The following is a 24,320-nucleotide window of genomic DNA, read 5'->3' on the forward strand; positions in this document are numbered from 1 at the left end:
CCTGACACTAAGCCCCTCAAGGTCAAGGACTGAGTTGGATTCTCACATCCCAAGCACCTAGGCCAATGACTGCCTCACAGTAGGGGCTGCGTAACTGTTTACAGAACAAACGACGTCTCCTTAAAATAGGAACCACCTCGAGGGCAACAGCCTGCATCTGGCTCTAGTGCAGTGCTTCCTGTGTTCCCTTGGCTGCTTCCAGAAATCTTTGCCGAGGTTGGGGGATGCTCCCAAGGCCTGCTTTATGCCTCAGTTTACAGGAGTCATCTCCTAGTTAGTCACCTTCTTTCTCCATCTGTCCTCAGTACGCCTCAACATTTCTTGCAGCTACAGTCTAGATAAGACAAGGTAAAACTTGCATGACTCTAAACCAAAGCGCCTCTAAACCAAAGCGCCGGCTGGCGTTTCCCGAGTTTGGTAGTGACTATGGTTATTACCCGGGCGTGTCTACATGAAATCAGACAAGAAAGAGACACTGGATGTCTGATTCTCACCTCCAGGGCTCTAGTCATCTTTGAAAGGGAACACACAATCCTGAATACCATCATAAATTCCGCTGACCTAATGTGAAAAGTGAACTTTTGTCATAGAGCACTTTGGGGGTGGGGAGTCGTGTCAGAAATCACAGGAACGATAAGGTGTAGCAGCGTCCAGGTTGCAAGCACATCTCAGTGTGTAAATGCCTGGCAGAAAGTATTTCTTTGACAAAGTACAGGCTTTTCCTGGGTAAGGGTCTCTAATTACGATGCCCCTGCTGAGCCACCCACACATCGCCCACAGTACTCTATTCAGCATGCCTGGCACTGCTCACGCTTGTCCCCTCTCAATCTGGGCTTCCATAGTTGTACTATTCTGAGGCTTGTAGGCTTGTAAGTCCAAGACCGTGAGTTAATTCATATTTTAGAAGGACCACGGAGTTCTAACAACTCTTATCAAGCTGAGATGAAAGGGCCATCAAGGATCAGGTACTTTTAACATGCACATTGTCCCCCTAAGGTAGAGGGCCAAGACTCCTTATTATGAGGATTGGCAATTTAAATTACCATTATACTGTAGTCACATTATGGTGGCTATTTAGCTCTTAGGGAAACTGAAGCCAGTCCAGCTCACAGTTCCTCCACCCAGGTGTCAAGATTTAAGGCAGCATGTCTGACAGCTTGATCCTGACTACCTGCAAAAAGTAAGTTACATGTCTGTTAAAGTGAAGGTTTGGAGAAAGGGATGAAACGAGGAGAATGACATTTTTAGGCAATAAAACTATATCTGTATGATGCTCTGATAGTAGAGGATCATTATGCTTTTCCCAAAATCCACGGAGCCATACAACACAGAGGGACCCCTAATATAAACTATGGGCTTTGATTAATAAATAATGTATGACTATTGTTAATAATATTACTGATATGTAATGTTAGTTATTAGTATCAAATAACTGTTATCAAATAATAGTAATATATCCATATTGGTTCATCAGTTTTAACAAATGTATCACACTAATGCAAGATGTTAACAAGAGGAGAAACTGGTAGTAGAGGAGAAGGGAGTCTGGGAACTCTGCTCACTATGTAATTTCTTTGTCAACCTCAAAATGCTCTAAAAAAAAAAAAAAGATCTATTTTAAAATTCAGGGTTTGGACCCCACTAATGACATTTTGCATCTGTGAAGCTGGGGCCTTGAAATGTGCAGTTTTTTCCTCGTGTTCTCCGGATGGCTCAGGTGTTTTCCAAAGGTTTGAGAATTCCTGGCTATCAGTCAGTCTCCTCTCACCATCCGTTTCATTCCAAGAACGAGCTTAAAGGGCCTTTGTCTAGAGAACTGTCTCCTGTGTGTCAGAATGTGTTTCATCTTTCAGTAGGTGGACGAAAAGCTTCCTGCTAGTGCTAGAAACACTTGCTGCAATGCCGCACTGACAGTTGAACCACAACAAAGGGAATCCAGGCCAGGCCAAATTCCAGACACGGGGACTTGTCCAGTCTCCAAGGTGTGCAGCCTTTCTTGAGAAGGCTGCCCTGCCAACTCCCATTTTAAACTGGCATAGTTATGGACTATTAGGAAATTTACGTATGTGTATTTATATAAATTGGGTTGATAAAAGCCCATTATAATCCCTAGCTCTCTGTGTGATAGTGTATTTTATTAGGAAAAATGTGGATTTTTCTTTTATTAAAGTGTTCGTGGAGCTTATATATGTATTGATCCTTAGATAAGCTAAACCAAAATGCTGTGGATATTAGTGCTAAATGGAATTTTGTTAAATGTGTGAAAATTCTTGTTGCATTTTGTGTGAGACACAAGGACCTTGGCGGCATGTTTCATCACCATGCAGGAATTTTCCCACTTGCTTGATCACTCCACTGCTAGGAGTTCGGTGGGAGCAACCCCATACCCAAGGCAGTGGTGAGATCGAGTCTGGCTGAGTCAGTTTATAGCAAACACAAGCAAAACTCTTGGTATGTGGAAACTCGCTGAATGTGCTGAAGGGCTGACTCAGCCAGGATTCACCTCTGCTGTAACTCAGGACAGGGACTGCTGGCGTGGGACCTGGGGAGGGGCTCTGTGAACCCACTCAAACTGGATGCACATTTTGTACAAGTATGAGATAGGGTCCATAGCTTTCACCAGTTCCTCACAGGGGTCCATAACTTGAGAAGATTTATGAATTTATGTGTTAGATAGTGGTCTCTAAACTATTTCGATTGTGTAAAAGAGAGCTCGTACCTCTATTAGACGTCGTAGTTTTTAAACATATATGTGCCACATTACTGAAATATTGCATAAACTATAACATCTACACAAAACAAAGGCATTAAAGAGACATGATAAGAAATATAAACAGAAGCCCTTGGTTTTCACACCCGTGGGTCATCTTATGCTCCCCACTGCAGAGACCAGTGCTTCCCACTATTTAATGTTCATTGGAACCACCTGGGGATCTTGTTGAACTGCAGTCTGGTTCAGGAGGTCTGGGATACTGCAGTTCTAAAAGGTTGCTAAGTGATGCTGAAGCTGCTGGTCCATGAACCATATTTTGAGTGGCAAGTGGAGAGTGAGGCACTTGTTGAATTTTGTGAGACGTAAAGGGGGCCCCTGAGATTGACTCCTCCTTTACTCGTGCCTGCCTTTTTCTGTGGCTGCCTCTGTCCCCACGGCCTGCTAGAACTGAGCTCTTGTCTGACTAGCTTAGCAACGTCTACGTAGTGCTCCCCGGAGAGGCACGCTCTGGTGACTCGGCTAGCCAGAGTAGGCTCCAGACCTCCCGAGCCCAGTTCACTTGTGCAGCAGACTTGACTTCCTGCCATACCAGGATCAGAGAATTCAGCCGAGCTTTCCCAGTCCTCTGGTTGCTTCACAGCCAGGACTCGGTGAGGTGGAAGTGAAATGCAGACAAGCCAGGGAAGGGGGCTGCTGTCTGTCCCTTGAGCTGTGGATAGTCCAGGTGGGTGGCTCATGGCCCTTGAACGAACTTCCCTGCAGTGACATCCATTTGCCATGGTCCTGTTGTGTCCTCTGAACCGAGGTGGCTCACAGAGTGGCCTCAGATGACTGCTCCAGGCTTAAGCAAAATAAAGGGAAGGTTTTGCTAGAGATGAACATTGAATTCCCACATCCTGCTAAAAAGAGCAAGGTACCAGCTTGCCGAAGTCCCGAAGAGCCAGTAGTCCTAGAGGACAGTGGGAAACAGTGCTGGAAGGGACCCCAACTCAGCATCAAGCAGAAAGGTAGGAAACTGGTTGAATTCTCTAGGTCCATATCTCCCCTTTACCTCTGCTTGCAGAGTCCCCAAAGACATGAAAAGCAAAGAAAAGTTTCTTGATTCTTTGTGTTGTCTAGTTCAGATTATTTAGTTTTAAGTCCTAATGTTACAGGGAAATCCAACGAAGACATTCAAACCTTAGACTTTCTCTCCAGAGGCTGCTTTTGGTTTTGTTTCACTGTGTATCAGTTTGGCATGATCCATAATAGAGAAGTAGCAAGAACATGCTCTTTGATTAGGATACACTTTTATTTGATTTTAAAATACTAAGTATCTATTGGGAGTAGAGTATTAAAATCACTCCGTGATATGTCTGTCTGTCTGTCTGTCTCTCTCTCATCATTTGAGGTGGAGGTGGGTGGTGAGTGGTAAATGAAATGTGCTATATTTATTTACCTCACCCCTGTGCCCCAAAACCTTGAGGTCAAAGCAATTTCCAAGTGTTTCTTTAGTAAAATTTGGAAGTGTTCGCCTAAATTTTAGTGCCGCAGTTTTATAATTAGCACTGAAAAATTAAACCCAATTTTTTTCCCACTCATCTTTTACAGTTCAAATACATTCTCTTCTTCCCTTAAGTCAAACGGAACAGCAGCTTTTCTGTCATAAAGATCGGCCTTCAAAAGGATTCAGGCAGCTTTGTTAGACTAGCTTGTCAGTTTGTCCTTCTATGACCCAGAGTGAAGTTTATTTATCTGACTTCTAAGAGGCCCTAAACCAAAGGGATCCTTTTACAGGTTTGTCCAGAAACTCAATTTACATCCTAATAAACTTAGAGAATAAATGCCATGCTGTATTATAATGGAGTAGAGAGGCTCTGTGAAAGCACATGTTGTTTGGAGACTTGGCTGTTAGTGAAATGCTCAACTTCAAGGGCTTTTCATTAGCCCACGTAATTTCTTTTAACCACGTGCAACAAAGTATGTATTGATATATATGTTCACATATTTATATTGATATTGGCAAGGAATATTTTAGATATTTCTTTCATTCTATTTTTCTTTGCAATGGTCACATTTAAACCAAAAGTGTGTCCAGAAAATATAGACAGGCTGACATGCCTTTGAAGAAAAGTAATCATCAATGCTTATTTTTTTTTTCCTGCGTGTACTGCTTTTATTTCTTGCATCTGAGGTGTCTTCTTTTCTTTTTTCTTTTTCTTTTCTTTTCTTTTTTCTTCTTTTCTTTTCTTTCTTTTTAATGTCATGCTCTATTAGAAATGCATTTACCTAGATCAGGTTAGTACATATTTCTCTCCCTTTCCATCACCTCTCACCACCCCCAGTTCCTGATGGAAGGTGATCTCTTTTGAGATTAGTGAAGGCCAGTCTGTGTTATCTACACAGGCCATGTTAGACAGTGAACCTTGGAAATGAGAGGCCACTTTTCCATCCTTCCACAGGTGACTCACAAAGCCAGTTTCACTTGTTTCACACTGTTTTCTCATGTTTAAAGACAGAGATCCAGCGATTAAATGTTGGACTCAAAAATCTAGCGTATTTGTTCTAACAGGTCTTATTAGATTCCAGAGCTTTTTCATAGCCAGCGTCAGTTACATGGGATGCACCTATTTTGTTCAGAAAGTTCCTGTAATAGTCATGTTGCCTTCACAGGCTTCTCTTGGCTGGAAGGATGGTGAAGTCTACCTTGCAAGTCTGGTCATTCCTCCAAAGGTCTGAGATGACTCAGAGACAATTCAGACAAATAGCACATTCTGAAAAATTTGTAGAAGGAAATATCAATGAGAAGATACAAAGAAAAAAATAAAGTGTTGAATAATGGCGTATTGGAAAGTCGATAGTCTCTAAAACAAAGCCAGAGCCTGTTACTCATCTGCTTAGTACCTTCATAGCTCCTCTGGTTTATAGGCGACTCTCAACCCCAAGCCCTTCCTGACTGTGCCCTAGTCCCCTTGCAGCCCAACTCCCGTCCTTGTTCTTGATGCTCCAGCAACAGCGAACTACTTAACCCTTTTGTCCATTTCTCTTTGCTTTTGTACATGTTATCTGTGTGCCTAGATGGGTCCTCCTCCTCTGGCTGGCAAACTCCTAGGTACCTTTCAAGGGCCAGCTTAAACAGCACTCCACTGTGACACCTTCCCCCACGTGCCAGGGGGCGGGGAAAGGGAAGATTAATCTGTAGTTTCACCCACCTTGCAGATGAGGAAGATGAAACTCAAAGAAATTACACTAAAAAATGGGATTTGAACCCACCTACCTGCACTGTGCTCTTGACCCCACTTTCATTTCTCTCATCCGAAAAACAGAGATAATAATTTACTCGATAGGATTCTTTTGAAGCTAAAATGCCCATGACTTGTGTGAAGCGTTTCACACAGTACCCAACATGCATCAATAACTGTTAGTTTTTGTTAATGACCTTCACAAAGTCCCTCAGATAGCAAGCGGCAGAGGAGATTTTGAACTCAGGTCTGTCTGACAACAGAGCCAGTTTCTAATTCTGATGCTTACGGGCTACCTCAGGATGCCTCAGCCTTGAATAGCAAACAAACAGAAAAACGCCCCACAGACACTTTGTCTCTTTAGCAGAGGCTGCTGCTACTCTCCATCCTGAAGCCTCTGCAAGAGCTGTGGAAAGTGAGGCAGAGAGCATCCTCCACCCATCACTGCAGAACTTGGGATGGTAATTTGGAAATTGTTGGTGGCTTAGGACCCCACCAAGCAAACATTAGGATGTTACCAGCACCTCATTAGGCTCTAGTGCTAATTATTGCCCCAAGGAGCAGGAAAGTGCGGCTTAAGGACTCTGGGATTCAGTCCTTGGATCATCTGGTTCCTTTCCTTGTGACCTCAGGCAAGTCCTTTCTTTCATCTCCCCACCTTGGGAGCCTCCATCAAGCTCCCAAAGATGGGACCTGGCCATCACTCCCTGGCCTCTCTGAGCCCAGGAACACAAAGCCTCTTTTTTTTCCATTTTTATTGAAAGATAATAGACAATTAGTTGTATTTACATTGTACAATTCAATGAGGTTTTTTTTTTCAATTATAGTTGGCATACAATAACATACCAGTTTTAGTTGTATAGTGATCAGATATCCACATAATCACAAATCTAGTACCCCTCTTCCCCCTTTCATATTTATTACATTATTAACCATCTTCCCCATGCTACCTCTACATCTCCATATCTCCATGTCTATTCTGCATTTGTACCTCTTAATCCCTTTGCCTTTTTTTTTTTTTTTTGGTCCCCTTTTTAACTGCTGGACAAGGCCTGGTGATTCAGATCAACATACAGATGACTGCTTCATCTGTGAATTATGCTTTCTTAAGGGATTAACTTGATTAAACAGTCTCAGTGTATTCAGTAGCCAATGCCTATACAAATTTGGGGTGAACAAAAAAAATGTATTTTTTTTCACTGAGAGTAGAAGAATTATTTAAAAATAAATACAGAGCTTTTTGTGGGGGGTAAATCAGATAGACTATTGTAGTCCATGGATAATAATTTAGAAATAAATCTTTTAAATTAGATTACTGAGTGCAGGTCTGGCTCTAGTGACAGCTATCTCCAGTGCTTTGCTGTCTGCTAATGGGCGGGCATACAACAGAATTTATTTTGAAGAATATTTTAAAAATATATGATTAAATACATTTTTACAAACCTAGAAGAAGAGGGAATTTCCCATTTCCTCGCTACTTCCCCATCCCCCCTTCCCTTTCTCTCTCTCTCTCTCTCTCTCTCTCTCTCTCTCTCTCACACACACACACACACACACATACACACACACACACACAATGAAAATAGATCTGCAACAAAACTGAATCATAATCAGATTAGCTGCATCCAACTCCCTGACTTTCAGAGTCACTTGAGAAAGCAGAGGATTCAGTTATCCTTGCCTTTCCTCTCCTCTCTGCCTAAAGAAAATCAGAATTCCCAGCCATAGTTGGCAAGCCAAGTTAGCATATCCAGTCTCATCTCTCTAGAGCCCTCCCACCTTCATAGGTGGTCATTTTTCGACAAAAGCGCCTTGCACACTGCTGATGGCAGTGTGGAGCTGCAGCACGTCTCAGTATTCGATCTCTAGAGTGCTCACCAGACTCTGCTCTCCAGCCTTCACAAAAAGCCAGGGGTGTGTTGTCGGGGAGCCTCTTCTGCATGCTCGGGTACGTGCAATTGCCCAGCCGTGTGTCTGGTTTCACCAGCAATAAAAATCCAGCAGGGAAATGCCTGCTAAAATTAGTCTGTTTGTCCATTGACAAGATCTCCCCATTTGAAAATATTTTGTTTATCTATATGGTCGGGAGGACTTTACTGAAATCAAATTAACTGCCATGCTTAATGGTGCAATAGATTGTGTGTTGAAGAGTTTCCACTGAATTGTCCTTGAAAGGACATTTGATCTAGAAAGTCTAGCCTCTGGCAAAGTTACTACATTTTGATGTAGATAGTTTTTGTTCTCTCTCTCTCTCTGTATGTGCTAGCTGTAGGATGTGTGCATGTAACCCACTGCTGGATCCTAGGTCACCACATATGTTGGATGGGTGAGTGGACAGACGGACAGACAGATGGTTATACTGGCAGATAGCTTAATTTGCCTTCACATATGTCTTTGATGTCAAGTGTGCTGACATTTAAGAGGAAGGAAAATTTGTAATTGATATCTTTCCCAAAAGTTTTTGCTAAACAGCACTCAATGACCGTGTCTTTGGGCTTCATTCATTCAACAAAAACAGCATTTAATAAGCACTTAGAATGTGCTAGCCACATGGGATGTAGATTTGAATAAAATAAAAATAGTCCTTGCGTTCTAGGAGCTGACTGTCTTGTGTGGGAGAGACAAGCCTTGAAAAGTACATGAAGAATTATTTAACTATAACTGTCATCACTTTTTTTAATTGAGATATAATTCATATACCATAAAATTTACCATTTTTTTAAAGTACAGAATTTGGTGGTATTTATGCTTAAACAGCAAACATTTATTTCTCACACATCTGGAGTCTGAGAAATCTAAAATCAAGGTGCCTTGGTGCCTTGAGGGCCCCTTCCCGGCTCGCAGACAGCCACATTTTCTGTTTCCTCACATGAAGGAAAGAGAGAGAGCTCTGGTCTCTCTCTCTCTTTTTATAATGACACTAACCCCATTATGGGACTCCCCTCTGCATAACCTAATTTAAACCTAATTCTTCCCAAAGGTCACACCTGCAGATACCATCACATTGGGGAATAAGGCTTCAACACATGAATTGGGGGGGGGGGGCGGGGAAGAGATGCAAACATTTAGGCCATAGTATTTTTCTTATGTCTTAAGTGTGAAAAAAAAACCTTTGCCAGAAGCCTCCCAGCAGACTTGACTTCACTAGCCAAATTTACATCACATAAGCTATTTCTAACCTAGTCAGTGTCAAGGGGCATAGAAATCCTGCGATTGACTTAAACTAGTTAAGATTCATGGCCTTCCAAACCTCCCAGAGAAGAGCAAATTGAGGATTCTGTTTTCCAGAAAGGAGAGTGGGCTGGGGAGGCAATTTCAGTGGATTTTAGTCTATTCACAGAGTGCTTTCTGTTTTTAAAATGGTATGATTGGGTGAAAAATGCAGTCTAGTCTACTGCCATGCCACCCTGAACACGCCCAATCTTGTCTGATCTCGGAAGCTAAGCAGGGTCGGGCTGGTTAGTACTTGGATGGGAGACCACCTGGAAAGACCAGGTGCTGTAGGTGTAAAAAAAAAAAAAAAAATGCAGCCGTTCCACTGTTGTTTTGTTGGTACACCCACCAACCTTTGGCTTGACTGACTCCAACAGTTTCCACCATGTCGGCACTGTGGTCATTAATGTCATGGGGGTGGGGGGGAGTGAGGGGAGGGGACATCAGAGAGGTTTGACTCAGATGTGGTGTCCTCGAAGCTGCTCTATGAGGAGGTCGTTGTGACTCGCACTAGAAGTTCCTTCTCACCCAAGATGGCTTCCGTGTGAACTTTCTTCTCTGTCCCTAACTTGAACTTACTGGTCCTGTGCAACTTCCACAGCATCTTATAATTTCATTTTTTCCCAATGAGATTATATCCCTAAAACGTCCCAAACTAGAGATGGAAAAAACTCAAGGATCACGAACCTTCAGGATCCACAGCATGTATTCTAAAGCTAAAATTTTAAATACTGCGAAATATTCCATGAGGTAGTTCAGCTGACTGTTTCAGGAGAATAAGCTACTCATGGGTCCTCCTACTACATGTTACTTGACCTGAAATGTAAAACACATTTTCAGACACCTTTTGAGTCTGTCTCACAGGGCCTGTGTAGAAGTTAAAGGGATCTGAGTTTGATTCCTTGCTCTGCCCAAGTTTTACTTTGCTTCCTGTCCTCTGAAGATGGTAATGATACAGCAGTCTCCTTTATGGGGTATGTGAAAGAGCCAAGGTGGGCGAGGTAAAGATGCTTTGGACCTGAGCTACCTCCTTCTGATGGATGAGATCGCAGGAACCGGTCTGGTTTGTGGACAATTCCAGGGATCACCACCCCCGACCTCACCACCTTGCCTGGATAACACTGGTTTCATTAGAAGATAGCTTCGTAGCATCACCAAGAGATCTGGAAAAGAGTAAATTAGCATTAATGTTATTTAGAGTGTTGTGACAACTCGCCTAAGACAGTGAGATCAAAGGTAAAATTTACCATTGTAGATATTTCAACGTGATAATAACCCTAAGAATGTCATTCATTTATATGGTCTAGTACAAATTGCGGAGCACTTTCGTATGCCTCATCTCACTGATTCTCATGCTTGCCTGGTGAAGCAGGAAGGCTCTAATAGTCCCATAGTTTAGATGAAAAACCCAGGACCCAGAGAAGTGATAACAAAGGCGGCTTTTTTATCCTCTACTTTTCTTTCTGCCTCTCTTAAAGCCTCGCCTACTTCCGCCACCGCCCCGTTCTGTAATATTTCCCCCTATGATTTGCTAATGACTTGTCAATTCCATTCACATTAGTTAGGTGAAACACCTGCTTGTATAACTGCTGACATTAGAAAGAATGTCATAAATACATCTGACAGTTAATTTTATTCACTAGTTCCCTTCTGCTTCATAGATTCCTGTGAGTTTGGGTTAATTAAGCTGAGTTCTATTTTTGCTAGCAAGCTGGTGATCCTCTGAATCGAATCAGTGGCAGAGTTAGCCCTGGGCTCTGATCAGTGACACAGCGTCAGGAAAGTTCCTTTCCTTTACAGCAGCACCAACCTTTTTGGCGCCAGGGACCAGTGTTCCTATGAAAATCTAAGGCCTGATCTGAGGTAGAGCTGAGGTGGCGATTCTAGCGCTGGGGAGCAGTTGAAAATACAGATGAAGCTTCGCTTGCTCACCCGCCACTTACCTCCTGCTGTGTGGCCCTGTTCCTGAGAGGCCACGGACCAGTACCGGTCCTCAGCTCAGGGTCTTGGGGACCCCTGCTTTAGAACACACTATGCCCATGCAAGGCTGCTGGATAAGAAACTCAAGATGGTCCACAACTTACTTTTGACCATACATGTTCATCGTCCTCTTCTCCTTTTAAAGGTACATGACCGATGGTGGACTTGGCCTCTACACTCGTCGCTTGAACCGGCTCCCTGATGGGATGGCTGTGGTGCGGGAGACCCTGCAAAGAAATACCTCTCTGGGCCTTGGAGACGCCGACAGGTAAGCAAGCTTCCTCCACTTGGGATTGGCCAGATGTGGAGGTCATTCCAGAATGGCCTGAGAAATGGGTGTGGTAATAAAGAGAGTGGATGGGTGCTGCTCCAACCACGCAGAGGCAGAGCACCGTTGAAGCTGTGTGTGGGGGTAGTAGCTAGCACAGCAGGTAGGAGAGGGCTGCTGAGAGGTTCTTAAGCCCTGCTTCTGGGTAGGGCGGTGCTTCTGAGAGCAAGAACACAGGGAGTTCAGGCTCCAGTAGTTTTTGTTGTTGTTTTGACGGCTGTTACTGCATCTTTGTCAGTTCAGCAGGCCTCAGGGGATCTACTTCCTCTGTTAGCCAGCTTTCTAAGTATTGCACCTTGACACAGAGTCCCTGGTGGCGCACAGAAGGTCTCTGTGCAGGCGGGAGCTCTCCTGGCCTTGGCCGAGCAGGTTGCACTGTAAGACTCCTGTGGCCTGGTAATAGGAGGTAAGGCTTAAGGCCGTCGGTTTATACACCATGTGCTGAGGAGTTGAGATTACAGGGTTTGACCATTCTTCATTGCTGCTGCCGTCACAAGTGAAGAGAGCTTCAGAAGACACTACAGTCTTTAAGAAAGGGGAATATTTGGAATGTAAGTTTCTAGTCCTTACTCTGACATAAACCAATTCTATGACCATGAGCAAGATCCCTTCCAGCTCTGATGTTCTATTTTTCTGGATTTCAATACCCTTTAATGATCTGATGGTTGAAGCATTTTTATGGCATACTTGACCTCTTTCCACATATAGGTTGATGAGGCATAACATGAAATTTAGATGCGAGTGCTTTGAAATCACTGGACTCTTTGGGTGCTAAACCTCACGTGTTGGAAAACCAAATGTTTGTAGCACAAGTCCAGCTTTTTGCTATTCTCTTAGCAGGGCATACTTTTTACGAGGAAACGAGATGATTTCTTGTCATTCTCTGGCTTTAGAGAAATAGGGCAGCCTACTAAAGAGGCAGTGGTTACCCCCAGAAATGGCATTTGCTGAAGAAGAATCTTCACACTCTGTCCGGGAAGGCTGGAAAGCTGAGGCTGGTGTAGAGAGCACTGAGTTAGCCATCAGGAACTTGGGAGCTGTCCCAGGCTCTGCCACTGACTTGAATATGTCCTTTTCAGAGCTCCCCACCCCCACCCCAGTGTCCTGGATGGCGATTTACACCAGAGATGACAAAAGGCTTTCCACTACAATGCCAGCTCAAGTCAGCTTTGTTCCCATAATTAATTTTTTTTTTTAAGTATTGGTTTGAAAATTCCACAGAAAGGCGAACCACTTGAGAACTTTCTAAGGCTAAAGCTCTCTGTAACTAAAATCTTTGGAGTAAATATTATTGAGGGGGAAATCAGTTGTTGTAACAGCCCCACTGGAGATTTCACAATTTGGCAAATTATTTTGCTTGTGTGTATTCTCCTGTAAACATGTAGTTGGTTAGTAAATCTATTAGCATAAAATCCAAGCCTTACAAGGTACATTTCCCCTTAAAGCAAAAGGAGAATCTGTGCTAGGCAGTTTAATTTAATGCTTCACTGCAGGGTTAATGGCTTTATTACAGATCACAGCTGAGCTTGTTTCTGCTTTTGGAGGTGGAAGATTTGGGTGGGGGCTGGAAAGATGGATAGCATTTGTTATGTTGTTCTAGTATAGTCTATGTGGTGGGACCAAATGACCCCAAACTGGACTGCTCACATGTGATCCTTTAAGACTAAATGGACAACTGACCAACTTGTTTTTATAATGACATTGGTTAGTGAAATCTAATAAGTTTCAGCTGTGCATTTTAACAGTAAGGCATGTATGTGTTTACACTGTGTGTTCATCTCCCACAGTTAGATTTCTTTCACCACATAATTGACCCCTTTTACCCCCATTTACCTCCCCTCTCTCCCTCCCCTCAGGTAACCACTAATCTACTGTCCATGTCCATGAGTCTCAGTTTGTTGGTCTCGTTCATTTGTAGCTTTTAGGTTTATATCCCACATATAAGTGATATCATGTGATTTTCAACTTTTTCTGTCTGGTTTATTTCACTTAGTATGATTATCTTGAGGTCCATCCATGTTGTCTCAAATGGCAGTATTTTCTTTCTTGTTATAGCTGAGTAATATTCCATCGTATATATGTACCACAGCTTCTTTATTCAGTCATCTATTATAGGACACTTCGGTTGCTTGCATGTCCTGGCCACTGTGAATAGTTCTGCTATGAACATCGGTGCCCAAATATCTTTTCGGATATGACTTTTCAAGTCTTTGGAATAAATACCCAGTAGAGGGATTGCCGGATTATTTGGTAGATCAATTCTTAGTTTTTGGAGGAACCTCCATACTGTTTTCCATAGTGGCTGTACCAATCTGCAGTCCCACCAGCACTGTATGAAGGCTCCTTTTTCTCCACATCCTCTCCAGTATTTGTTGTCACATGTCCTGTTGATTATAGCTATTCTAACACATGCGAGGTGATATCTCATTGCGGTTTTGATTTGCATTTCCCTGATCACTAGCTACCTTGGGAATCTTGTCAGACATTTGTTGGCCATTTGTGTGTCCTCTAGGTAGAAGTGTCTGTTCATGACCGACTTCTAAAGAACGAATTCAGATGGCTTTTTTTTTTTAAAGAAAATTTATAATACTTATAAATTTCCAGTTTTATATGAGTTTTTACCTATAGGCAGTGAGATATTTTTCATTGTCTGGTATATGTTAAATTTCTTTAATTTCCAAAGTTATTGTAAACATAATAGTAATATTTTATCCTTGGCTATGTTGAAATAGTATTAGATTTGCTTCTGTACAATTCTACACATAAATCTCTCAAAAAACATATTCTAGTTGAGTGTCCTCTGAAGGTGAGAGACTTGCATTAGCAGCACAGGAAATAATTTTAAATGGTGGAGAGGGAAATATTTCTTTTTAACAGTTACGTTTTTAGTTTACTGTTTAAAAAAACTTATAACTGTCACATCAAACCCATGATTTTATAAATATTGCTTAGGATAAGGATAACGTAAGCTATTTAATGTGAAATACTGAGGAAGACTATCACAGATGGTGTGCAGGTGTTCGTTTTTTTAAGGTAGCATGCAAATGGCTGGCCGCAGTTTAGGTAGCCCGGTTCTTGGAAATATGGTCTTTCGATAATTTAAATTAGACAAGTGAAAAAAATGCCAAGAACCTCGCGCTCTTCCAGAATTCTTCCCTTTTAACTTGAAAAAGAAAGTCACAGAGCTGGAACATGCCCAGGAAGTTCTTTGTAAAAAGACGGCCCATCCTTATGGATTCACACACAAGCAACAAAGGAAATAGGAAAAGTACTGAGAGGGGAAACCTGATTAGACCTCAGCCAAGAGAAGGCAAGCATGTGAAGGGCAGATCACCTCACCGTGCGAGTAGGAAAATCATTAACCTCAGTAGTGCCACTCTGGAGAACAGTCCTAAAGGACACTGACCTACCAGACAGATCCTGGCCGTTAGCAACAGGATGTGGCTGGGGTATCTTCAGGGTTATTAAAAGTAACTGATAACAGTGTGTACCTTCAGGGCCTGGGAGATAGAGACCTTGTCAGCTTGTAAGTATGTCACCAGCCAGCTTCGGAGAAATAGTAGATGACATTAGTAAATCCAAAATGTCAAGTCTGCCCTTGATCTCCTGTCACTCTTCAGAGTTGCCACCCCTGGGCTCCAGTTTTTACCTGATAATCATCAGTGCCTACTTCCAGCAAACTAGAATCAGCCAGCAGAGAAGGGAGGATCAAAAGGAACAAAGGGAGGTGGTTTATTACAAGTCATAGGCCCGAGATAACAGACAAGTGAAGAGAACTTTGGCGTGGAGGTCTCGGAATGGGTAGCCTGGGAAGAAGAATAAATACAATAGGGAGGCCGAGAGACTAGGCTCACAGACAGTCAAAGGGTTTGTTGAACTCTTGCCAGTACCTATGTGCACTGCCATCCCCTAAGTACCTAACCATCAAGTTCTTGAACTCCAGCGAATTGAGTGCTTCAAAGCTTAAAACTCAGCTCTGGGAAAGTTTCCACTCCCGAGTCCCTTTCTTTGTCCCTCCAGGGCTGTGCTTATGGCCCTTTCTGCCTTCGCCCTCATGCTTTAGCATGCAGTGAGCACAGGCAGGTAGATGCTCTGCCCAAAGGCATCCGTGGGTTATGGAAATGTCGCTGAAAGCACAAGGAGGACAGAAGTCAGGCTCGTTACGCCCGTTAGATCAGGAGGACTTTGGAATTAGTAACTTTCTTCTAACCCATTAGCACGCTTACGGAACTCAAATGGCTTTTATTAATTTAGGTAGTAATAAAAATAGTAGAAAGAAAACTAATGCCACGTAGTAAAATGTCAGACTTGAACAGAATGAAAATTGCTCTCCAGCATCATGCCAAGAAACCAAGCAGGAAGGAGCAATCGTTAGACCTTCTTTTGACAAGGTTTTCTTGCCCTCCAAACTCTGAATGTTTTAGGATTCCAAGTCCCCACACAGGCTCTTTACTGTCTGTATTTGGGGCCCTGGCCTTGGTGCTCAGAGCAGTCCCAGTTTCAGCTCGAAATGGGAGTCCCACGGTGTGAGGATGTAACTATGCAACCTGGTATTTGACCAGCCTGCCAAACCTAGCCCTCCTTCCTTGCCCGGACTGTCACAAGACCTCCAAGAGCCCAGGGCACTGCTTGGCTTTGTGATTTCTGTGGAACAAGGTGGCCTCCTGGCATCAAGCACTGCATTCACAGTAGAGAGAGAAGTTAAATCCAGGTCAGATGTTGCTAACCAGCAGATGGGACTAGTGGGAGCCCTTAGCAGGTGGTAGGTCTCCGACCCAGTTATTTCTTAGGCAGAGCCCTTGCCTGGGATACACAGACTAGAAGCAACACAGGTGGGGAGGACTTCTCCCCTTGCCTGCCTTCTAAGCCTGCAGTAGGCGGAACAGTGCCCCTCTCCACACCTAACCTCCAGAACAGGTGGGTGTGCTATGCTACCTGGCTGTTGAGAATTGAGGGCTATTGTAAGTACATTAAGTGAAGGTAGTGAAAGTGTTTTATAAAGTTTTATCAAGATAAAATACTCTATTCTCAGTCCTGCGAATCATTCAGGGCTATCTGGGCTATATGCCCTGCAACTCTCTTTTCTTTATATTTAATTAATTAACAAATAAGTAAGCTTTCGTCTTTCCGTAACAGCTTATAGTAACTATGTATAGTAGAAGAACAATTGTGAATTAAAGGAAAGCATAAAGGACCAGGGAGAAATGTAAATTAGAATATAACGTGTTTAAAAGGGAAGAAATTGAGAATATAGATACATTAACCATAAGGTGCTACGTGGCAGCACATTTGAGTGTAATTCAGCATTTGGCTTCTTACCTGCCCAAGTGGAAACTGAACTTCGCCTTGCTTTCCCCGCCCCCTTCCTGATTTCTCCCACACCGTCTCGTCTTCATCGTTCCTTGCTTGTGTCAGGCAGTTGATCTCCCTTTCTCTCCCTTCCGTTCCCACCTGTCTCTCACTCCCAGCCCTTCCCCTCTCTTCCTCTCTCATTCTTGCCTTCTCCTTCTCACTGCCTTAAAGCTGCCTATCTGTTCTGCCCACTCATGCCCTTGAACATTTTCTTAGTCCTGCATTCAAGGGTTACACTCATTTTCTTTGGACTAGAAAATGCTTCTAGCACAGTATCTGACATCAGTGACCTTCATCCCGTTTGCTTCCCATCCCTTTCCCTTTTCTTCTCCTGCTGGTGTATAGCAGGGGGAAACAGAGTAGGCAAGAAAAACAAAGTAGGTGAGAGTAAAGCTCATAAAAGGAGCCTTAGAGGCAAATCTCTATTTCCGTGATAATAGGGTAGTAATTACTGCATTGGCCTTTCCCAAGGGCCTCTTTTCTGCTGGAACCACTGGCTTCCTTTTTAAGTTAGAGCTGCTTCCTGTGGAATGGGTGGGCAGGGGCCACCTGTGCTGAACAGAGGGGTGGTGCTGACAGGAAGCAAACCATCTGCACCTTAAGCCTCAAAGGAATTCTCCCAGGGGGTTGTAAAGAGAAGAGAAAGAATTGTCTGTAGAATATCATTTCTTGTGCATACAGTGTTTTCACTTAAAAAATAAAAGGCAGTATAGTGGCCCCATGAGAATCTCCTTAATGTTGCCCAACTACATAAGCGATCCAGGTTACACTATAGTAGATGCACAGCTGAATGTGTATTTGTGTCAGGGGGCAAGGCACATGATCACTCCCCCAAAGTCCATTTTCAAAAGTGGTGCCTTTTCGATCATTGTTTCAAGGTAGTTTATACACTTGATAGTTGTTCAAAGTATAGACAAGAAGACATCTTGCAATATGAAAGCAATAACAGGAGGCCAAAGAGAAAAGTCGGAATGGCAAACCTTTCTTGTGTGTGTGCTCATCCCCCAGCAGCAAAGCACAGCCCCCGAACCCCAAGTCGGGATCTGACTACACCTGTGCTCTGCAACAGACAATAACATGTTTTAATCCAGGTACCTGGGCAAGTCTTTACTTCAGTCAGAATAGGACAGGATGTGCTGTGGAACAAACAACCCCCCGAAACCCACCCTATCTGTCCATTGCAGGTGAGTGGGAAGCTATATTGTACATCATTTTCACTCTATGACCCAGGGTGCCAGAGGGACTACTTTCAATGCATTGACAGTCTACATGGCAAAGAGAGTGTGGTGAGCCACATACTGTCTCTTAAAACTTCTGCCAGAAATGGTCCATGTAATTTCCACTCCCTTGTCACTGGCCAAAGGATGTCACATGGCTACACTTAAATTCAAAGGTGACGAGGAGTGTAATCCTACCATATGCCTGTGAGAGCAGAAAATATATAAATTGCATTAGTGACTGTCATTGTTTTATGACACACGAGTGACAGCCTTAGCGTAATACCAGCACCCCCGTTATTTAGCCAACTGCGTGTCATGCAGTTTATCACATTTACTATACGCCTCTCAGATGTCACGTGCTGTGCCACCCACTCTGACTGATGGCCTCCAGTAGCGCCCCCACGTGGGAGCGAGTGAGTAGATAGATGAGGAACATGATGGCTGAATTTTAACCAATGCCGTGGGTAGTTGTATTTCAACAAAGTATTGGACTGTGTTTTGATACGTGACAGCTTATAGAAAAATCCTGGTATTTACTGAGCACCTACTCTGCACAGGCCCTGGAGATCCAAACATGAGTAGGACATAATTTCTGCTCTCAAGAAGCTGACAATCCAACAGAAGGGGGAGAGGCCTAAATAAGCCATTAAAGCCATTGAGGTGCTAAGTGCCGTAGAGACTTTAATTGGATGCCATGGGGCCGGAAGGACCAGGAGTATCCCTGGAGACTATCACCCTACATTAAGAACTTGTTATCATAATAAAATGCAGGAGATTTGTTTTCCTGTTGGTGATAACTTGAACGATCCTTTAGAAACATTACCCAGGTATCTAAACAGGCCTGTTTATCTCCTCATCCGTTTGGGATTTTCTTTTTGTTTCCTTTAATATATCCTTTGTCACACTTTTGAAGAGCAACCTAGCCCCGACTTCTATTACTGAAATGTAAGAGCTTATTGAAACAAGCTCCGTGTATAAGGTGGCCCTTACTTACACCGGCCTGTGTAGAAGTGGCCCTGGTTACAGTGTAACCTTTAAATTGATCATGCCGGACAGCTATGCCCGCCCAGAGTTTCTATTCAAGGTTACCTTGCCTGTAAGTGCATTTTTCCAAGGCTGCCTCTCCCAAGCCAGTTCAAAGAGAAGTTTACAGTGCAAGGGTGGGTGAAAGAGACCTTCAGAATCATCAGTGGCAGCCCTCTCCCTTCCCAATAGGAAATTGAGGCCCAAGGAGATTGTTAGTGGCCCAGTGCCCACTTGCTGTCCTCCAGGCTTCAGGGAACAAGGTCACCGCAGTGTGAGCTTGGAAAGCATGAACTCTAAAGTAATTCTGATAAAAGCACGCATTATCTCTTTGATGATGACTGTGAATGCAACCCATGCAATAGGGGCAGGGGAGTATACTGAGAATCAAGAGACCTTGTTCTCGATCTGGCTCTGCTGCCATTGAACATCTTGGGTAGTTTACTACCATCCCCCCCCCCACCTCCATCACTCCCCTGTTTCTTCATCTGTGTGGTCAGACCGGCTGGTCCTAAAGTCCCCGAGCTCCTGCAAGTCTTCCTGTTTGTCACCAGAGGGTAGAGTTGACAGAATGGATGTTGAGCGAAGCTCATCCATGCAGGACAGGGACCCCACGGTTTTTTTTTTACCTCTAATAGTCATGGCGACAGGTGTCATGGTATGATGGTTCTGCTAGGAGTGAGGTTTTCACTCAAGGCCTCTGGCGTGTGCCGACCCAGCAGGCTGCGGGGCCCCTCTTCTGCACGTGGCAGACCTCTTCCGGAGGAGAGGCAGCCTTGAGGCACCCGTCCTCACTGGACCCCAGCCTAAGCCTTCCCTACACCCAGATGCACTTAGAGAGTGAGAAAGGAAAGTAGCTATCGTTGCTGGTGGCAGGTACTGCACATGACCAGGGTCGAGGGACCAGAATGAAATATTCCCAAAGGGGAGTCCGGGGCAGACAGAGCTGTGGATGAGAGCGGTGGGTCATGGACCTTCTGATACTTCAGAGGAAGTCTGTTATCATACATTGCAGGGGATTTTACTCTTGTCTTGGAGTCTCCTCCAAATTATGAGTTGAAGCTCATGGAATCGTAGTCTTATTTTCATTGATATAAAATTCCAAGGGACTGATAAGCGGTGAATTCTATTTATTTGGGTGGGTGTTTGACTCAGGATTTAATTAAACTTGGGTGGGCATTGGTCCCTAAATCAGCACTGCCTGTTCAGAGGGGGCAGTCATCTTCGGAGATAGGCAGTGTTGAGGGGGTGGAGGACTTCCCTTCACTGTGTTTTTTCATGCAGTTGGCAGAGGCTTTGCAGAGTGGAAGGCAAAACGGCACTTTCAGTTTTGCCTATAAGGGAACAAACTCTGAAAGGCGACATTCCTTCCCCGAAGTCACAGTGTTAAAAGGGGCAAAGTTAGGATTTGAACTCGCATCTCTCTGAACGCAAAAACCAGAAGTTGACCCTCACTTGGAGCTATGAGTCGTTGGTGAGCATCTCCTTAGTGCCTTGCACCAACGGAGGCACTCGCGAGGTGATAGTACCCGGACTGGTGACCTTTAAGACAATTCGCTTCCGAGGTCTCATTTTCCCCCATTGGAGGCTCAGTGAAAGGAAAGCCCAGAGGGCAGCTCAGGCTCTGGCCAGGCTCTGCTGTTGCTGAGGGAACTCTGTCCCTTACTTAGAATATGAAGGATACTTGGAGCTCTGGGTATCATATTTTTCTCTTAACAACATTTAACCACTACGGTGCCAGAACCTCCAGCAAAGTCTTAGGAGTTGCCTTTGTCATATCCATCACACCTTGTAGCCTTTAGGGTCCACCTTCAGCAGTCTGCCCCCCAGAGTGGCGTCTGCTGTAGCCCCCTGTGGCTTTTCTGTGTCTCAGTGTTGGAGGAGAGGAGGCCGGCTTTGTCTGCTCCAGCCACAGCCCCTTTGTTCTCCCGCGTCCACTGCGCACTTTGATTTATCTCCTTCATTAATCTGTGGTGCTCAGCACTGTAAAATTGCCTGAAATGAGATCTGAAGTGAGACTCTGACATTTTAAGGGATGTGGCAAGATTGTGTGGAGGAGATTAAATGGGGAGTGAGGGAAATGAGATGGTTGCATGGCTCAAGGATTTCTATCACTGTCTCTCCCTTTAGTTTACCCTGAGATTTGAACAGAGGGACTCACGACCCTGCAGTTTCCCTAGTGACAAAATGAGTTTAAAAAACATCCTCCCTGGCTGCTGCTTTGGGCTGTCTGGATGTGGATTGTGGGAAACCCATGAGTATGCAGTGATCAGAAGAGATGTGCGGCAGAACCACAGGGCGTTTGAGTCAGGGTAGGAGTCTGTCCATTTGCCTTTTACAGGGTGCCCGGGTGAGCTCTAGGAGGCGAGTGCAGGAGCCACTTTGGGTGCCCTCCAGTCAGCCAGAAGCTGGCCTTGCTTCCTGAATACTATGTGGGTAGATCTCCAGGTACCCTCTGCTTTGCGCTGTACAGTTCCTGTGGGGACAAGGGATCCATGTTTCAGTTGTCAGTGCAGGAGCAATTCCTGAGAGCTCTGGGCACAGCAGAGATGCGGACCCTGCACGCCTCCCTAGGACTCCTGGTAGTTTGCAGTCTTGGATCCTAGGCTCTTCTCTGAGTCTCATTATCAGCAACAACTCTCATTTATCGAGCACCTCCTGTGTTCCAGGTATTCTCCTAGATGCTTTGCATATTCACTTTAACCTCCCAGAGAACCCAGAAAGATAGGAGTCCCTGATCAGTGAGTAAGTGACTTGCTGGGGACGCACAGACAGTGAGTGCAGGGCTCTAGTTTCAACCCAGGTCTGTCTGACTCCAAAGCCAGTTTCTTTCCAGGATACCGTGCTGCCTGTCTTTTAAAAGGGAGGATGACCCAGTGATGATTAGTCCACAGATCTAGCCCTCTCTTGGAATAAGCAGGAATAACCTCCTGGTTTCCCTTCCCTGAGTAAACTCTAACTCATGCTCTAGGACTGGCTTCAGTCCTGTTTCCCTGGCAAACCTCCTGCCCTACCCGCTCCACCCCTAACTCCAGACAGGGTCTCCTTATTACCCGTGCTTTGCTCTCTTGTAGCACTTAACATGCCTTTGACATTGTCTGCTCAGAGGTGTGGTCTCCCTGGCTAAACTGAGAGTGAGGAACCAGAACAATGTCTTACTCTCCTCAGCATTCGCAGGCTTGCATGGAGCCTAACGTACACAGTGGTAGATGTTCACTGTTTATTTACTTACTCATTCAGTCAGTCAGTCCATCAGGATTATCCTAAGAATGATTAATAAGACTTACTGAACATTTAGACTTCCTCTGCATTTCCATCCAGGCCATTGGCAAGTCTCGGGCATACTCCCTTCAGATGATCTCTCACATCTCTCTGCTTCTGCTGTCCCACCTGCCATCACATGGGTCCAGGCTGCCGTCGTCTCTCCTTGAGCTCCCACAGTGCCTCCTGACTGGGCTGTCTCCTCCGTGGCCTTCATTCTCCACCCCACAGCCATTGTGATCTTTTTAACCCACACCTGAGATCCTCTCTGCCCCCAGCCTAAAGCTTCACCTCAGTGGATCTCCACAGTGCATGGCATGAAACCCAGACTCCTTACCATGGCCTCCAACGTAGGGCGTGTCTTATCCTCTCCCCATCTCATCCCACTTTCCCCTCCCCCGCTCATGCTTTCCGTCAGTCCCTTGAATTTGTCAAACCCGTGCTCCTTCGGAACCTTTGCAGATACTATTCCCTGTGTCCAGAATGTGCTTCCCACCCTAGCCCTTTCTCTTCACAAGGCTGACTCATTCTGGTCCTTCAGATCTCAACTCGAACATCACCCACCTCTCAGAGATGCCCACCCTGACCACTCCAACAAAGTTCTCACCTGTTAATATCTTTTACAGCAATTTTTCTCTGCATTACATATCCCTTATTTGCGTTTCTGTTCATTTTAATATATTTTTTGTTATGTTTCCCCACAAGATTATAAGTATCAGTAAAAGTCAAAAAAAAAAAAAAATACTAGGTCATTTCTGTTTGCCGGTGAGTCTCCTTCCTAGCACAGTGCCTGGCTCAGGGGGTCTTCATACTGTGGTTGAGGGAATGACTGGCTCTGTGATGCCGCAGCCAACCAACCAGAACCTCTGAGCACTGACCAATCAGAATAGGGCATCGGTGGCCGTAAACAACTCTTACGGCTGACCCAGATCAGCCCTGGAGCTGTGGTTTACTGTGAACCATCGCACGCAGTCCTTAAAATAAGTTAACTGTGGCCCCAACCTGCCTTCAAAAAATGGGCTTGTTGCCGTCCAGGAGCTTCTCCTGTGGGGCACTGAGCGGTCTGACCCAGCCCGCTACCTCTTCTGGAAAAAGGATTTCAAACCCTACGACTCCCTGACAGGTGCAGAGTCCAGCTTTGCTGCTTCCCGGTGATGTGACAGACATCGGTCAACCTACCCATCCTGAGCCCCGTTTCCTCCTCTGTAAAATAACATTGAGCCCATGGCGTGGAGCTGCTGTGGAGAGCAGACGAGAGCAGTGCGGGGACGGCGTCGGCACAGAGCCTGGGCCTGGCGAACGCCCAGGGTGGCAGCAAGTTCTAGCTAGTAAGGGATTAAAATGCCGATTGCAGGTGAGGAAAGGGAGGCGCAGAAAGGTTAAAGTGCAAGACTGGGAGCCAGGACGTAAGTGAGGGTCCCTTCAGCCCCAGGTCCAGTGCTGTGGCCAGCCCTGCACCACCTCCCGGCCAGGACGTACCCTTCTCTCTGGGATTCTGCTTTGCTGGGAGCTGTCACTCAGCTCCTGTACCTCTGCTTCTCTGGTCCTTAGGGAACTCTGTTGGGAGGGGAAAAAAAAAAGATATTTAAGGCCTGCAGCCACAATGGGTAACTGGCAAAAAAGCTGAAGTAGTCAACACACGCCACATCCTGGCAGGAGGTCCCACCCTTTGGAATCAGCCAGCTAACCATCATATAACAACCTCAGAGGTGCAAACCTGTTAAAATCCGCAGCAAAGGTCTTGAAAAAGGAACTTGAAAGGGTTTATGACCTGTGGATTTGAATGTCTTTCTGAGCCCAGCTATAATTTCAGCTCCGCTTTTGGAAGTAAAGATCAGAGCCATAATTTGAGGGGGGCCTCAGAACGTGCACTGATTATATTTCAGGACTCAAGCTGTGGGATGAGGCTGCTGGGGGCAGGGCCTGGGGTACGGACCGAACCGACCGGGCAGGGGTATGAAGGGCAGGGAGAGGGCTATAAAGCAGGGAATCTAGCTGAGGCAATTAAA

At 44.8% G+C, this 24,320-nt stretch overlaps 1 protein-coding gene and 1 pseudogene across 14 annotated transcripts in view; both read left to right on the forward strand.

The window, feature by feature from the left end:
- Positions 1 to 24,320, forward strand: part of NAV2 (neuron navigator 2) — a 678,828-nt gene that overhangs the window by 551,571 nt on the left and 102,937 nt on the right. For all 14 annotated transcript variants that reach the window (XM_016164919.2, XM_016164924.2, XM_016164914.2 and 11 more), the window contains one exon: positions 11,273 to 11,395. In XM_016164919.2, the coding sequence (XP_016020405.2) occupies positions 11,273 to 11,395 (123 nt within the window). The remainder of the gene's footprint in view (positions 1 to 11,272; positions 11,396 to 24,320) is intronic.
- LOC118603521 lies at positions 9,324 to 9,441 on the forward strand (annotated as a pseudogene).

Source organism: Rousettus aegyptiacus, unplaced genomic scaffold, assembly GCF_014176215.1.
Source record: "Rousettus aegyptiacus isolate mRouAeg1 unplaced genomic scaffold, mRouAeg1.p scaffold_m13_p_5, whole genome shotgun sequence".
NCBI classification, from domain to species: Eukaryota; Metazoa; Chordata; class Mammalia; order Chiroptera; family Pteropodidae; genus Rousettus; species Rousettus aegyptiacus.